The sequence below is a fragment of the Parambassis ranga genome, chromosome 3, assembly GCF_900634625.1.
Source record: "Parambassis ranga chromosome 3, fParRan2.1, whole genome shotgun sequence".
Classification (NCBI taxonomy): domain Eukaryota; kingdom Metazoa; phylum Chordata; class Actinopteri; family Ambassidae; genus Parambassis; species Parambassis ranga.
The window spans coordinates 25,707,327-25,721,397 of NC_041024.1; the positions used below are offsets into that span (position 1 = coordinate 25,707,327).

At 41.9% G+C, this 14,071-nt stretch overlaps 1 protein-coding gene across 1 annotated transcript in view; it reads right to left on the reverse strand.

Moving 5' to 3' along the window:
* ccdc102a (coiled-coil domain containing 102A) overlaps positions 1-14,071 on the reverse strand; it is a 49,162-nt gene that overhangs the window by 11,450 nt on the left and 23,641 nt on the right. Inside the window, exons 2-6 of the mRNA XM_028402794.1 lie at positions 4,879-5,342; positions 4,266-4,658; positions 2,713-2,963; positions 1,760-1,868; positions 1,142-1,258 (exon numbers count right to left, since the gene is read on the reverse strand). Of these exons, the coding sequence (XP_028258595.1) occupies positions 1,142-1,258; positions 1,760-1,868; positions 2,713-2,963; positions 4,266-4,658; positions 4,879-5,241 (1,233 nt within the window). The 5' untranslated portion in view covers positions 5,242-5,342. The remainder of the gene's footprint in view (positions 1-1,141; positions 1,259-1,759; positions 1,869-2,712; positions 2,964-4,265; positions 4,659-4,878; positions 5,343-14,071) is intronic.

Sequence of the window (14,071 nt, forward strand, 5' to 3'; positions counted from 1 at the left end):
CCCTCCCTGTACATATCCACAAGACAGATAGGAGCAACATCCTGTACTTTAAGCGCCATCCCCTGGAGATGAGACATAAAGCCCATGTGTTTAAAACTGCAGTTCACTCTTGAGCCTCTTTACAGCAGAAACAAACATGCTTACAGTCTGGTACAAGAAACAGTTTGGTCTCCATTGATAAGTGTAAGGTGAATGCATTTCAACAGCTTCCAACAGAGAATGGGTCTTCAGAAACCTATGGCTGATGTTATGGATGCTTCGTCTATAGTTACTGTTTATGTTTAGTTTTGTACCTATCAATGTATTTAATTTAGAATATTTAAACGCACATCCATCCATCTTTAAACCGCTTATCCGGGGCCGGGTTGCGGGGGCAGCAAGCTAAGTGGAGACACCCAGACTTCCCTCTCCCTGGATACTTCTTCCAGCTCTTCCAGGGGTCTTCTCCCAGTGGGACATGCCCGGAACACCTCCCCAGGGGGGTGTCTAGTGGGCATCTGAAACAGATGCCCGAAACACCTCAGCTGGCTCCTTTCGATGTAAAGGAGCAGCGGCTCTACTCCAAGCTTTGCCTTTCGGCTCAGCTCCTTCTTCACCACAACGGACCGGTACATCAATGTTCTGTTCCACATTACAGCTTCTGCAGTAATAAGAAACAGAACACTGATGGACAACCTTGTGCTCGAACATGGTGTTCGTTATGCACAGACTGTGACTAGCACAGAAGTCCAATAACAAAACACCACTCGGGTTCAGATCAGGGAGGGCATTCCTCCCAATCAAGCCTCTCCAGGTATTACCAGTACTGTCATCACCCATGTGGGCATTTAAGTCCCTATTCTCAGCACATTTCAGCACCCCTCCCAGGGACTCTTAAGAAAGTCGGGTACTCCTCGGTCCATAAGTCGAAACCACCCTGAACCTTTATCACCTGAACCTCTCTGAAGGAGTTGGGTTTCAGAGCCCAAGCTGTGTGTGGAGGCGAGCCCGACTATCGGGTCGCAGAGGAACTTTTTCTGATGGAGGATTTTGAACTGAAAAGTAGACCCACTGAGCAACAAATGACCCTGAAAGTGTCAGAAAGACACTTTCACGCTCACTCCTTTTTATGTCAGATAAAATAGTGCTTGTGGTGTCTCACCTCTGCTCGTAGTTCTGCTAGTTTCTTATCCATACTTGTTCTTGCTCCCAGTTCATCCTCCAAGTCTTCAGAGATCCGACCAAGTTCATCCTGGTGCATTTCCTTCAGCAGGTTTAGCTAAATGTTGTCAGGTAGAGAGGGAAAAGGACAAAACAAATCCCCTTATTTGCATTACAATCCTATGAATGTGAGCAGCAGCTGCTCTGTGAACTGTGTGAAACAAACCTACAAAAGACTCTTCTCCCCCCTTGTTCGTATCTGATCATCTGCCTCCTTTCCAGTCTCACATTATCCTGCGTTACTCTACTTATCTTCATAAGCACCCATCACCTTCATCTAAATACCTTTTATATCTCCTGACCTTTCTTTTGTTGCTGGCTTCATCGCACTAATTTTGTCATTTAGTGAGGTGAGACCTGTGTTTGCTGGGTGACTCTCTCTTGTTTAGAGGCCTGGGCTGCCCCCAAGTGGTGGAGCACAGCCAAACCACCGAAGCAAAAACATTTGTATCCAAAATGACACACTAGTCTATGAGTGAAACAAATAAGGAACATTTTTTGGTCCTTCTAACAGACCCCAAGACAAAATTGACACACAGAGACATATTCTGTGACTCACCTGTTTGAGTGCCTCCTGTTTGCTCTTGCTGAGTTCCTCATATTTAAGTTTCCACTGACTGAGCTCAGCCTCCAGTCTCTCAATGCTCTTACTCAGAGCCAGCTTGTCTCTGGGGAGCATGCAAAGACACCACATAGAAAAATGCTCTGCTGCTTCAGTATATTATTATCAAAATCACAACATGCCTTCAAATTATTTTTTTCAATTTTTATATTTCCACATTAGTAATCTCTAGAGGAGAAAATTAATTAGATTTTTGTTTTTTTGCTAGAATGTAACACAATGGTCTTCATACCATTGTCAAATTTCTCTTATATTTTCTTTTATTTTTTTGTTAAGAGAAAAAAATAAGAGGAATCAACCCCATTTGCATTAAACATTCTTTTCGTCCAAATCCGCTGTTACCTAGGTGTGCTGAATGTTGTAATTAGCATATGTGACACCCTCTAAACATCATAAATGGGCAGGTGTTTGGGTTAGCAGTTTCAAAAAGAGATCTGGACCAGGATGCTAAAGTAGATGGAAAAAAATCGATAGCAAGTAAATTAGTTTTTAAATATACCCTGCAAACTAAATTACATTTGCTGGAAAATAATGTGCCTAAAAGTCATGATGTCATTCCTCCCACTTTATACTGATTTTAGGCTTCAGAATCAGAAGAGAATGAAGAGTTAACTGTGCAATGTCCTTTTACAACAGCAGGTTGAAATCAGATTGTCTCTTGCTAAGTATAAATTGCTAGTATAAATTGACTTATTAATGATGCAAGGAAATGAAAGGAATAAGGTAACATTTCAGCAGGGAGTGGCAGAGCTAACTATAATCTAAAAATATGTTTTTATGGGTAAACTGAAAATCCACAATGCTAGTTCCTACACCGGTCATATCAGTGTAGTGTAGGATATATAGACCTAACACTTAAGTAGAACAATTTATTTTGGACTGTCTCTCACTCTCTTTCTTTCAGCAGGACTTTCTGGGACTCATCCAGGCGAAGCTGCAGCGCATTGAGTTTGCTGGAGTCTTCCTCCGTCGTAGTCACGTCCTCCCACAGCTGCCTGCTGCGTTCCTGCCGGCTCAGTCCTGAGGAAGAGCGTGAGCTGGCTTGGTTAACACTGCCACTACCACTGTGACTGTCCCACACCTCCTGACTATTGCTGTCCGGGGCCCTGGAATGCAGGACTGATTCCAGCAGCTCAAGATCCTGACAGAGAAAAAAAGAAAAAAAACGAGAGCATATAAAGGTCAGACTGTACACGGGCATAGAACTGAAAGACAGATATCATTATCAAGGATTATTAGTTACACATTTACAGATTTTGGTCAAAATGAGATAAAAAAAGAGAGAAATAGTGAACATTTACTGTAAGTAAGAGGTATGACAATGGGCTAGGAGATAAGGAAAGAAGGTTAGAAGAAGTAGGTTGGAGTGATCGCTGCATGTACACTGAAGGAAATGTTCCTCATACCAATGTTGCAAATCACATGGTTTCATCCAGCCAATTATCAGAGGATGTGGCCAAATCAAAGTCTTACTTGACAGTAAAAGGCTGTGTGGGCTCTCATCACATCTCATTTTTTTAATGGCCTAAACAGAAATGAAATTAGAAATGTACTTTTTCCTCCTCCCTGCACTGTAAATCTGTCTTTTTGGCACAGGTACTAAAGAAATCCAAGTTTCCCCACCCTGTCTCTTAATCAAAACATCTGGGAGTTGTAGCGCTGACTTTCCCACAGGCTGCATCACTTCTTCATTCTACATTGTGCTGCTTGTAAATGGTCCTTAAAACATGTCATAAGTTTTACAGGTATAAAACACTAAAAGTTGTCAGCACAACAAACTGTAAACACAAAACTACAAACTGTAGTGACATACTTTTACAATAACCTAAGATTAAATAAACCACAGCTCAATCAATCAAATCAATGGATTTGTCAAATGCACAGTGAAACATGTTAGCCAGACAGAGGACTCTAAGATCACCAGATAAAAAACAAAGCTGTGATGCTTCTGCTGTCATTACATGTAATCTCCAACAGAGGGACCTGCTGTGTAACAGATGTCTGCAACATACACAATGTGGCATAATGTGGAAATACTACATGTGTGTGAGAGCCAGAACAATGGAGACAGGAAATGAGGCTGTACTGTGTGAGCGCAGCAACTAGCCACAGTTCCAAGACCACCCCTGCTGCCACCACTGACAGACACATAATCACACTGTACTGGAGCTACAGCCCAAATGTATTTCTGAGTGTTTAGAGAATACAACTGGCAAGAAACAAAGGGACCCACCACTTTGATAAACATACGCTGGGAGTCCAGTAGGATTCAGAGAGAAGAATACAGGATGTCACATGTGTGGCTGGTGTTTTTTTTTCTTTTTCTCAGAAAGAGCAGTTTTGGACTGGTAACTTTCTCTGCTCATCCAAGCCTAACTGTTTAGTGGGGAAACATGGTTGAACCCTAACCCCAGCCCTAACCCTAACCCATCTGAAGACTCACTTTTTGTTGATCCATCTGTTGTCTGTCTAAATTCACATCTCTTACAGGCTCTGGTTCTGGAGATCCCGGTGGCCCCTCCCCCACCCTGTCTAGCTTTCCATCAGTGTGGACCTGCGAGGAAGAGGAGGAAGCAGGGGAGGAGGGAGGAATACATGGAGATGAGGAAGAGGAGGCACCACGTTGGTGTGCAGGGGAGGAGGAAGGAGAAGTGCTCGATGGAAGAGCAGCCATTGGGTCGCCACGGAGACGCAGAGTCTCCTGTCGCAGCATCTCATTTTCTGAAGCGAGTTCCTGCCGCTCACGCCGAACACTGGTCAGCTCCTTGGTAAGGGTGTCAAGCCGTTGCCTCAGCTGACGAACTTCATCACGCGCTCGGTTACGCTCTGCACGAACCTGGGAAAGAGACACTATTGATTAGTACAAGATAACACAAGCTCAGTGGTTCTCTTGAAGATGTTAATCCTCAAGGCATAAGTTTAGGGGCTCAGTAAAAGTTTTTGACATTCGACCACAGTGAGCATAAAATGATGAAAATGAGCCCATGATGATTTAGACCTAAACTAATTCACTCCCAGGCTAAACTCTTTCCTCGACTCAATGACTAGCTACTCACCTTGCTCCACTTCTCTCTCCAGTTGGCAGTGCAATCTGACCACCACCTCATGGTCTTCTCCATCTGTGCCGCTCTGGCCCGAGCCTCTTCCAGCTCCCTAAGTCTTAGCTCCTCCCTGCTTTCCCAGTCAGCTCCAGCTACTTCACCCATAGCTCCCAGCGAGCCCAGCCCGAGGCTTCCTAGCCCAGGGGACAGCAGCAGTGGGGGGCTGGAGCTGGGTGTTTCTCCAGTGGGGCTAGGGGTGTGGGTGAGGCTGTCTGGGGAACGGATCCCTCTGTCAGATCCCAGACCTAGACTGCAAAGCAGGCTGCCCCCGGCTCCCTTTCCACCTTCGGACAGGTGAGGGCTGGGAGTGTGATTCATGTTGGAGGTGGTAGTGTGGACAAGGACAGTAAGGAGGGTGAAGGGAGGATGGGCTGTGAGTGGATAAATCAGGACAGTGCCATTCTCCTCCAGTGATTAACCTGGAGAAAGAAACACAACAGAGGACAAAATGTAACTTAGCTCTCAATAGAAAACACATAGAAAATGAGCCTTGTCCAAATATAACACAATTCAAATTTGATTAGAACATAAAGAATCTTATTTTAAAACACAACACTGACACATCTGCTCTCAAGGACTACAAAGATAGACAGAGGCTGGACAGCTGCTACCATGACCCTTGACTGAGTCTACTGCGACTGCTTAATGAGCAACATTTTGGGTACATATTTTGGGTAAACAAATGGCCATAGGAACATATATGATGACTGAAAAGAAGTGTGAAAACATGCAATGTATGTCCATGTATGTTTATGTATGTTATTTTTTTGCTGTGGCCTATATATCAAGAGAAAACATGTTTCTATCCTACTTATTTTGTAAAATTGTGTGACTAGAAAAATGCATACCGGTAATCAAAATCGCTGTCAGGTGGCGCTCACAGCGATTGTGCAACGCCTTATCAAAACACTGTGTCATCTTGATTCATACCTCCCCTCAAAATCCCATCTCATGGAAAAGCACAAGATCAAGTCCAAGTACAAGATCCATTCACCAACCCAGATATGAGTGATCTGCCATGTGTGCTGCAAGACAAACTTCTGGAGTTCACGTGCGATGCTGGTCTACAGTCGGGATTCAATCGGCTTTCTCTCTCTGAATTCTGGCTCTCATGCTGTGATGAATATGCCCAGCTGAGTGAGATGGCAGTGAAAACAATGATGCCTTTCCATTCAACATACCTCTGTGAGATCGCATTTTCACATTTGACAGCAATTCAAAGGCCTATGGAGGGCTTGTTATGTTGTACCTTGGTTCTCCAAGGCCCTTGGAGAACCAAGGAGACTTGGAGACTTGGAGACTTGGAGACTTAAACCACTTCAATAATTTATTATTGAACGTTTATTGCCCTACATAAAAATTGTTTTGCACACATAAGAGCCACACTAAGTATGAAACAGACAATAATAAAACACCAAATAATCAACAACATTAAATTAAATTTGAACCGAGTAAAAGCTAAATTCAGTTTAGCTTCAGACTGTTAAAGAGTATAGTAGCACTTGTGATTTGTATGTCATGCAGTACTGATCTGAGAGTTGGTAAATGCTTTCAACACCGGATCCTGTGATTTTGTCACCTTATCCAGCAAATTTAAGTTCTAAACTGACAAACTCCATCCCCAGCCCGTTCTATATAAAGGTTTTATAAACCAATGGCGATGTTGTTGTGTCTCATTTTAAAGTGATCTGGTTTCTTCATTAATGACTGAATTTTATATATCAGAGGGAGAACTGATGCTATCTCCACTGTCAGTGCCAGATTTGGATCTGGAAATCCGGGAGAAGAATCTCTGGCTGGTGAAGACTTTGGACCGGAAAGCTCTACTGCCCCCCTCTCACCTCTGCTGCTTTCCCCTCCAGAGAATTTCCTGAGGAGCTGTTTGACTGTGGGAACAACTACGGGGAACTAGAAAAAAGTTGAGGAAATGAACCTGGTTTAACATTAGCAGCTGGAGGTTGGGTGGAGGGTTAAACCTCCTGACTGTAAGCTAATATGGCCTCTGCACAAATCCTAATAACAAACAAACAATAACAAATAATAACATCACAAACCATTATTGTTGGAATGAAGCAGGAAGACAAACATTAACAGCCAGAACCTAGCACAACTGGCACATGATGAATACACATTTCTATCTGACCTACAAAGTAAACACACAGCAACCAGCCAGAGACAATGCTGTGTTTGGTAGCTCCATCCCAATAAGCTGCATTGTAAAGCCCATGGTGACTGATCCAGCTACACCAATCTAAAACCTAACCTAACCTGAACGCACATGGACAGTCACTCAGAAGTCTAAATAAACAAATCTGGGTGTGAGAAAGAAAGAAAATGGAGAATCAGGGTCATCCAAATGAAACAAGGTGATCTCAAAAATGATGATTGAATTATCTGGCTTTCAACAGAACCAAGCAGCACAGCAATGATGGATGGCCAAGCACAAATTGTAACGCTTGCTGTCAAAGATGAATAAAGAGATAAGATAAGATAAATTGGTGAATAAGAGATGCATATAGTTGCACTTGGAGTAAGTAATCATTTTTTATTTTGGGAAAAAGAAATGAGGATGGTGCAAATGAGGCTGAGAAAGCTCATATAAAAGTAACACACAGCACAAATAAATAGCTCACAGCTGCTGGATTTACATGTCTGTCCTACTAGGGGAGGCATCAAATGAAGTTTCATAAACGGACCAGACTTTTTTCCAAATGTAAAATAATATCCCATAGGGTATGCACTCATCATCATGCATAATAATATCTGATAAACCCTGGCTCAATGCAAGGTGACATTACGTAGCAATAGCCTTCAGCATTACAGCTAAACACAGCGCACAATGCAAGAAAGACTTGAAATATTAAAGGTGACAGCCATTATTGTAAAATACTATATTCTACAAGCTTAAGAGTCTGTAGTAAATGAAGAGTAATGTAGAAAAATAGTTTACCAAATGAATTACAGTTAGCAGTAGCACCTTTTAGTAATTCCTTGGGATGATTGGTTTTTATACATAAACACAAATATGGAAACAAAAAAATCATCGCCATTCTTTCTTCCCATATGCACACAGAGACACACACAAGTCGTTGTATGATGAGTATATACAATCTGATTTACAGTCAGCTCCTCAGCCACAAAGCTGCAGATGAACTGAACAGAGCAGAGGGGGAGTGCAGAGCTGACAGGAGCACAGGTAGATCATCTGAGTAGGAATGTGTTCGAACATTGGGCCATTTATTATTGCCTGTACTAACTTGCACTAGAACTCGCTGTATTCATGGCTTTACTACAACAACTACCTTGCTGGGTTGGGGATTCTGCATTTTGTCTAAACCATGTTGTAAATGTATGTCTGTTCAGTGTTAGCCCAGCTGTGGAAGCAACTGTGTTGTGTAACGTGAAGGTGAGTTTAGGAGCCAGGCGCAGACAACAGTTCAAAAACAAGGGCTTTAAGTCCATCCAAAAACAGGGGGAACAAACTACTACTGCAAACAGTGCTGAGGTCTAAGGCAAAAACAAAATCACATGGCAGGCAAAACAAGAGGGATGAAACAAAGACAAACCATGAGGAAGAGGGTAATCCAAGGGAGGATGAGACAACACAAGGACAAGGAGGGCTGAGGACTGTGGAGGGGAACAAAGCTGGGGAGGACAGGCAAGGCGAGAGGACATCACAGGAAAACAGCACAGCAACTGCGACAGAGGCAGCAGCAACAACGACAGGGACAAAGATCCGATGAAGACAAGGGAGAGCACAGGACATAAGTAGGGAGATGAGACACAGGTGAGCACAATCAGGGAGGAGCAGGTAATCACAGAGGTGGGAGAAACTAGGAAGAAACAGGGAGCACAGGCCTACAAAACACACTAACAACACATGAGGTCAGGAGGGAAACACAGACAACCAGGACTAAAGGAAGAAAAGCTTTTTTGTATTTAATTCAATGGCAAATTGTTTCTAAGTGTTTTACAGAGACTCAGAGCCTGACCCTCGAGCATAATAATTATAAGCAGTGTTTTTGCATCATCACTGCACCGCAAAGTAGCACCACCAATCTCTACAACCACCTCAGATATAGTATGGGTTAGCCATGAAGGTGAAGGGAACCATGCCTGAAAAAAACCATCTGCCATTAACTCAATCGTTACATGGTGTCTTGCCATAGACAGAAATCCTGGTAACCTTGGTATCCTGGTTTAACCAACTGTGAATAATAACTTGCAGAAAGTTCTTTGTTCTTTGTTCTAGTGCAGCTTGTAAAAAAATAAAAATGTCACAATGACAATTTCAAAGTATTAGTGTTTAGATTAGATTTTGAAATGAACTTGGAGTTTAGTACATTGAGTTAAAAGATATTATGTGTGACATGTTGTAGTATGTAATATGCTCTCATTCATCCATCCATGTTATGTCCAAGAGTTTAAATCGAGCCAAGTGGACTCAAGAAATAAAACTGACTTGACCTTCTTGGTAGGGGAAAAACTGAACTGAATATGGTGATTGTTGGATAATTAGGACATACATTTTATGCTGATATGTAAACCGAACCCAAAACCGTGACCTCAGAACCCTGATACAAACCGAACCGTGGATTTTGTGAACCCTTCCGCCCCTAGTGATCTGGTCATTATAACATCTCTAAGACCAAAATGATGGTCACTGATTTCAGGCACTCTACCAACAGAGGACCACACCCCCCACTCTAAAACACAGAGCCTAGGGGTGGGCGACATGGCAAAAATCTCACATCACAATTATTTAAAGGTAAAACACTAAATACATTATTAAAGAGGGTCAAATCAAAAAGCAGATTTAAGTAACTCTTGAAGTACAATGTGATTTAGAACACAAGTGATCAAACTTTAATGGGACTCATATCTAAGGAAACATGTTACTGCTGCTGTCACCTCTGTCCACCATTTACTAGTGTCCTCATATGGAGAATCTTCATCAAATGGCTGCCTTATAATTGTTACATATAACATGACTCTCACTGAGTTTTCAAAATCTCCTACCCTACCCTACCTTTAGCCATGTGTTGGTCACACTGCTTATTTACTTTTTTGTGTAACCATTTAGGCAAATTACAAAACAGTGTGTTGATAGTCATAGCTAGCTTTAAGTTAGCTCTAGCTAACTTAAAGCTCAGTTACCTCAGGCCTGAGCCGTCGCTGGAGAGTTTTCAATAACACCAAAAAGATTCCACAGCAACCTGCTGTTGTAGCTGGCCTCTTACTATGTCAAAGTAAGTCCGTGGTATTACCAATACCACCACTGGACAAATCAAAAGCTCTTTGGTGAATCTTAGATCGATAATAGGGTTTTTTTTTGTCTCTGATGAAAAATCATTCTTAAATTGATTTTGCAATTACATTATTTAATAATGAATTATTAATGAATAATGGAATTTCTCTTTTTAATCCTCACTATAATATCAAATTAACATTACACTTTCAATTTAGACTATTTATGTATGGATTGATTAATCAATTGTAGTCATTTTCAAAATGTTTTTTTAAGTCTTTCAATGACACCCGTAACATGATGTCCCAGCTGTGCTCAATCGGATTCAGGTCTGGGAAACGGGCAGACCAGTCCATAGCATCAATGCCTTCAGCAATTAATCGGCCAGCAAAATTTTGTTATCGTGACAGGCCTACTGCTGACACACTTCAGCCACATGAGGAATAGCATTGATAACTGCCTCATTTCCATCCCTTGTCTGTTCCATGCACAACAGCAGCTGAAACTGATTCACAAGCAGTGTTGATCCTAACTGGACAGGCGGATTTCACAGAAGTGCGGTTAACTTGGAGTTACATTGTGTTCTTTAAGTGTTCCCTTTATTTTTTTTGAGCTGCAGACATCAAAAGTACTAGTGGTATCGGTACTTGCCGAACACCAAAGGTGTGTTGGTCTGAAAGAAGTGGTATCTAACATCCCTCTAAAAAATAAGAATTTTCAACTCATCCAACTAAAGAACCCTTTTTCAGATGGCCTGTGAGACCTTGAAGTATGGATTGATTAGTCTTGATTACTGATTAGAACCCCTAGAACAAATAACATATCCCTTTCCACTATGGAGGACCAGGGGTGTCAAACAACTACTCTACTTAGCCTCTTCCACTGCCCTTCTGACTTTTTCCTCATCTTTTTTTGCCCAACCTCCCTGTGAACTCCACCCTGTGTCATCACAGGGCCCATAAAATACACAGCCAGCTAGCCAGTCTAACTAAGGGTAATAAACCCTTTGACAGAACATCTGTCCTTGCTGACCATATGTTATACAGCCCAAACAGACTAATGTTGCTAACTCCTATATACTGACTCTGACCACACCCATTACTATTTATGTCACTTGCCAATGCAAACTGTTTATCTTCCTGAAATGAGCAAACAGGGTCCTGACCGAAGAGGTCACAGCCAACACAAAACCTACAGGCAACAGGGTTTGGCTTTCTCACGGCACTCATTTTTTGTTAATGTAACTATAAAGAGAAAGAGCGTGCTGCTACAAAGGATTTCCCCCAGAGCTCGCCAAAATATCTCTGTTGTGTGTTGCGGCGAGTCAGCAAGTGTGCTCTTTTCTCTAAATGAGAACCAGTTCTTGAGAACTCTGGCTCTGTGGATTTGGGTGAAGGAATGAATGAAAGGTCAAACTCTAATGTCCAGGGTCCCGATGATGATTACAAGATAAAGATGGCTCCCGAACACCCTCATGCAGATGAAAAGCTTCCCTTTACATGTGCTTGTGTTCTCCTAGACTACATTGAACACTAATACTAACACAGGAGAAAAATGGATAACAAATGCAAGACAATCTGCAGCAAAACGTGAATCCTGAACTGAACTTGGTATGCAGAAGAAAACACAGTTAACAGAGTAACAAGGGTTTGAAAGGGGTTCACAAAATTACTGAAAGTTTTAACTTACTCTGACAATTGCATACATTCATTTTGTCATACTAGGCAACCTTCATAGAGAGTATACCTGCATTATTAATTTTGTTGATGTAAAGAACAAAGCTTGTATAAGTCATTCTGTTATATTAAAAATGGCTGACAATGCAATTCCTCAGTTAATGCAAGCCAAATTACTTTAGCTTAGGCTCCAAACATCTACATCTGAACCATTTCCTTTCCAAGTCACAGAGTTCTTGCACAGAGTTTTGGAAACTTCCAAACTTCAAAGCGGAGCTTGAAAATGTGTCTTTTCCTCACAAACTACAATTACTGAGCATTTCCCAGGAGGAAATCTATATGCAGGCTTGTAAACAGTCCTCTGTTTGAGATGCCTCATCAAGCACAATTACAGACTGCAAAAGGATAAGATCAGATCTTATAACTCGCTCCTTAGCCCTGAGGTAAACAGGAGAGAGTTGGTGCCTGGACCACTGTTGTGGTCATGTGGTATCTTTTCCTGCCACTAAAGCATTTCTATTGAAGTGTATTGACAACAAAGTTCCACATTCTGCTACCATTGTGACACTTTAAGTGCTGATTTCATGCATTCTAGGTTTCAGCAAGGTGGGGTTATGAGGACTCCCTGTAATAATTCACAGCCGCCTTCTGTGGTGACTGAGCAACTGAATTTAAGAATAATTGTACAATTCAGAAGACTTGAAGTAAAGTCACTGAAGTGACCATTGGACAGGTCACCAAGTATTGTTGCAGCTACCAATCACGCATGCCTCATGACAGGTCAATACCAGTTTTCTTCCTGGAAAAGTTTCTAATTTCCTCAAGAACTACTGAGACACAGCTCTGATTTAAATGTTGACTCTAGGCGTACTTCATCACTTACATGTGAGCAAAAATGATCAAACAAGAACTTCATGTCCCAGAGGCCCTAGGTGTTGTTGCAATGCAAGCCTCCACTGTAGCAAATTATATAGTACATTCCTGAACCATGACTCTGCCCCTGTTTTGTGCACACACACAACACACACACGCACATACGCACACATCCTGTGGTTTCACACAGCATACGCCCAACATGCCAACAGAAACACACACAGTACATAGACTGTATCACTAGCCACCAGTTTCACACAGGGTCAGCTTACCAATGCTACAAAGCAAATGGACAGACTCAGAGTAGAAGGAAAGAGACATGAGTGTAAAGGTACGTCTGCAGGACAGAACTGGCATTGAAAAAATGTGAGAGACATATAATGCAGTGCTTGGGTAGCATCAGCAGCAGAGTGCCCAGCTCAGCACAGGCCAGTGCAACAGTATCAGATTGCCATTATTTATTCAACAGCACTGAGGAGGACAGAGAGAAGCGTATGCTAGCTGATGGAAGAGGAGAATGATAGCTGGGAAAACAAACACAGACAGACCCTCACTATTGTTTTACGGGTATGAGAGTTCAGGATTGGAAGCTTTAAATCTCTGCCATAGTCTAATGAGTTTACCTACTACCACAAGCTATACCTCTAGAGACTGTAACGTGGGCAAGGGTCTTCACTTCATTACAAGCATGAGAAGAAATGTGGATGAGAACTGACTCAGAGTGAGGAAGAAAGGTAAAGGTAACAGTAGTATAAGAGAACATAAAATGCTTTGATAGGCCATCTATTGATCAGCAGCTGTAACTGACCAAGCTCTAAGCAGTTTCATCACTTCAGAATTGATCTTTACTCCCGGGTCACCCCCTGCGAGTGAGAGGGCAGAGCTGGAGAAGAAGCGAGGGCCATATACACTCCTACCTACACTAGCCGATATTCAAACTGACCCAATCTCACTGCAAACAATGTTAGTTAATACAACATAAACTTAAACAAAAGCTAATTTAACATCACACGTCTACTTTTTCCTGATATTACATTCAAGTGTGGCAAGCTGACTACCTTCAATGCTCTTTAATGTATTAGAATGTGTGTGGAGTATTGTGTTTTTTTGAGGATCTTTAGAGCCCTTCTATGAAAAGATTTACATAAATGAATTGAACTTATGACCAGATTTACACAAACTATAAAGTTAATTACAAAGTAGACTGTAATCCATTTAGCCACATTCACACTCATCATCACCGTGCAAGCTTATTATAGAATTTTTAGATGTGCAACAACTGATGAGGAAGCAAAGCTAAAAGAAGTTTATCCTGCAGGGCACAACAGCTTCAAAAGGTTTGCATAATGTG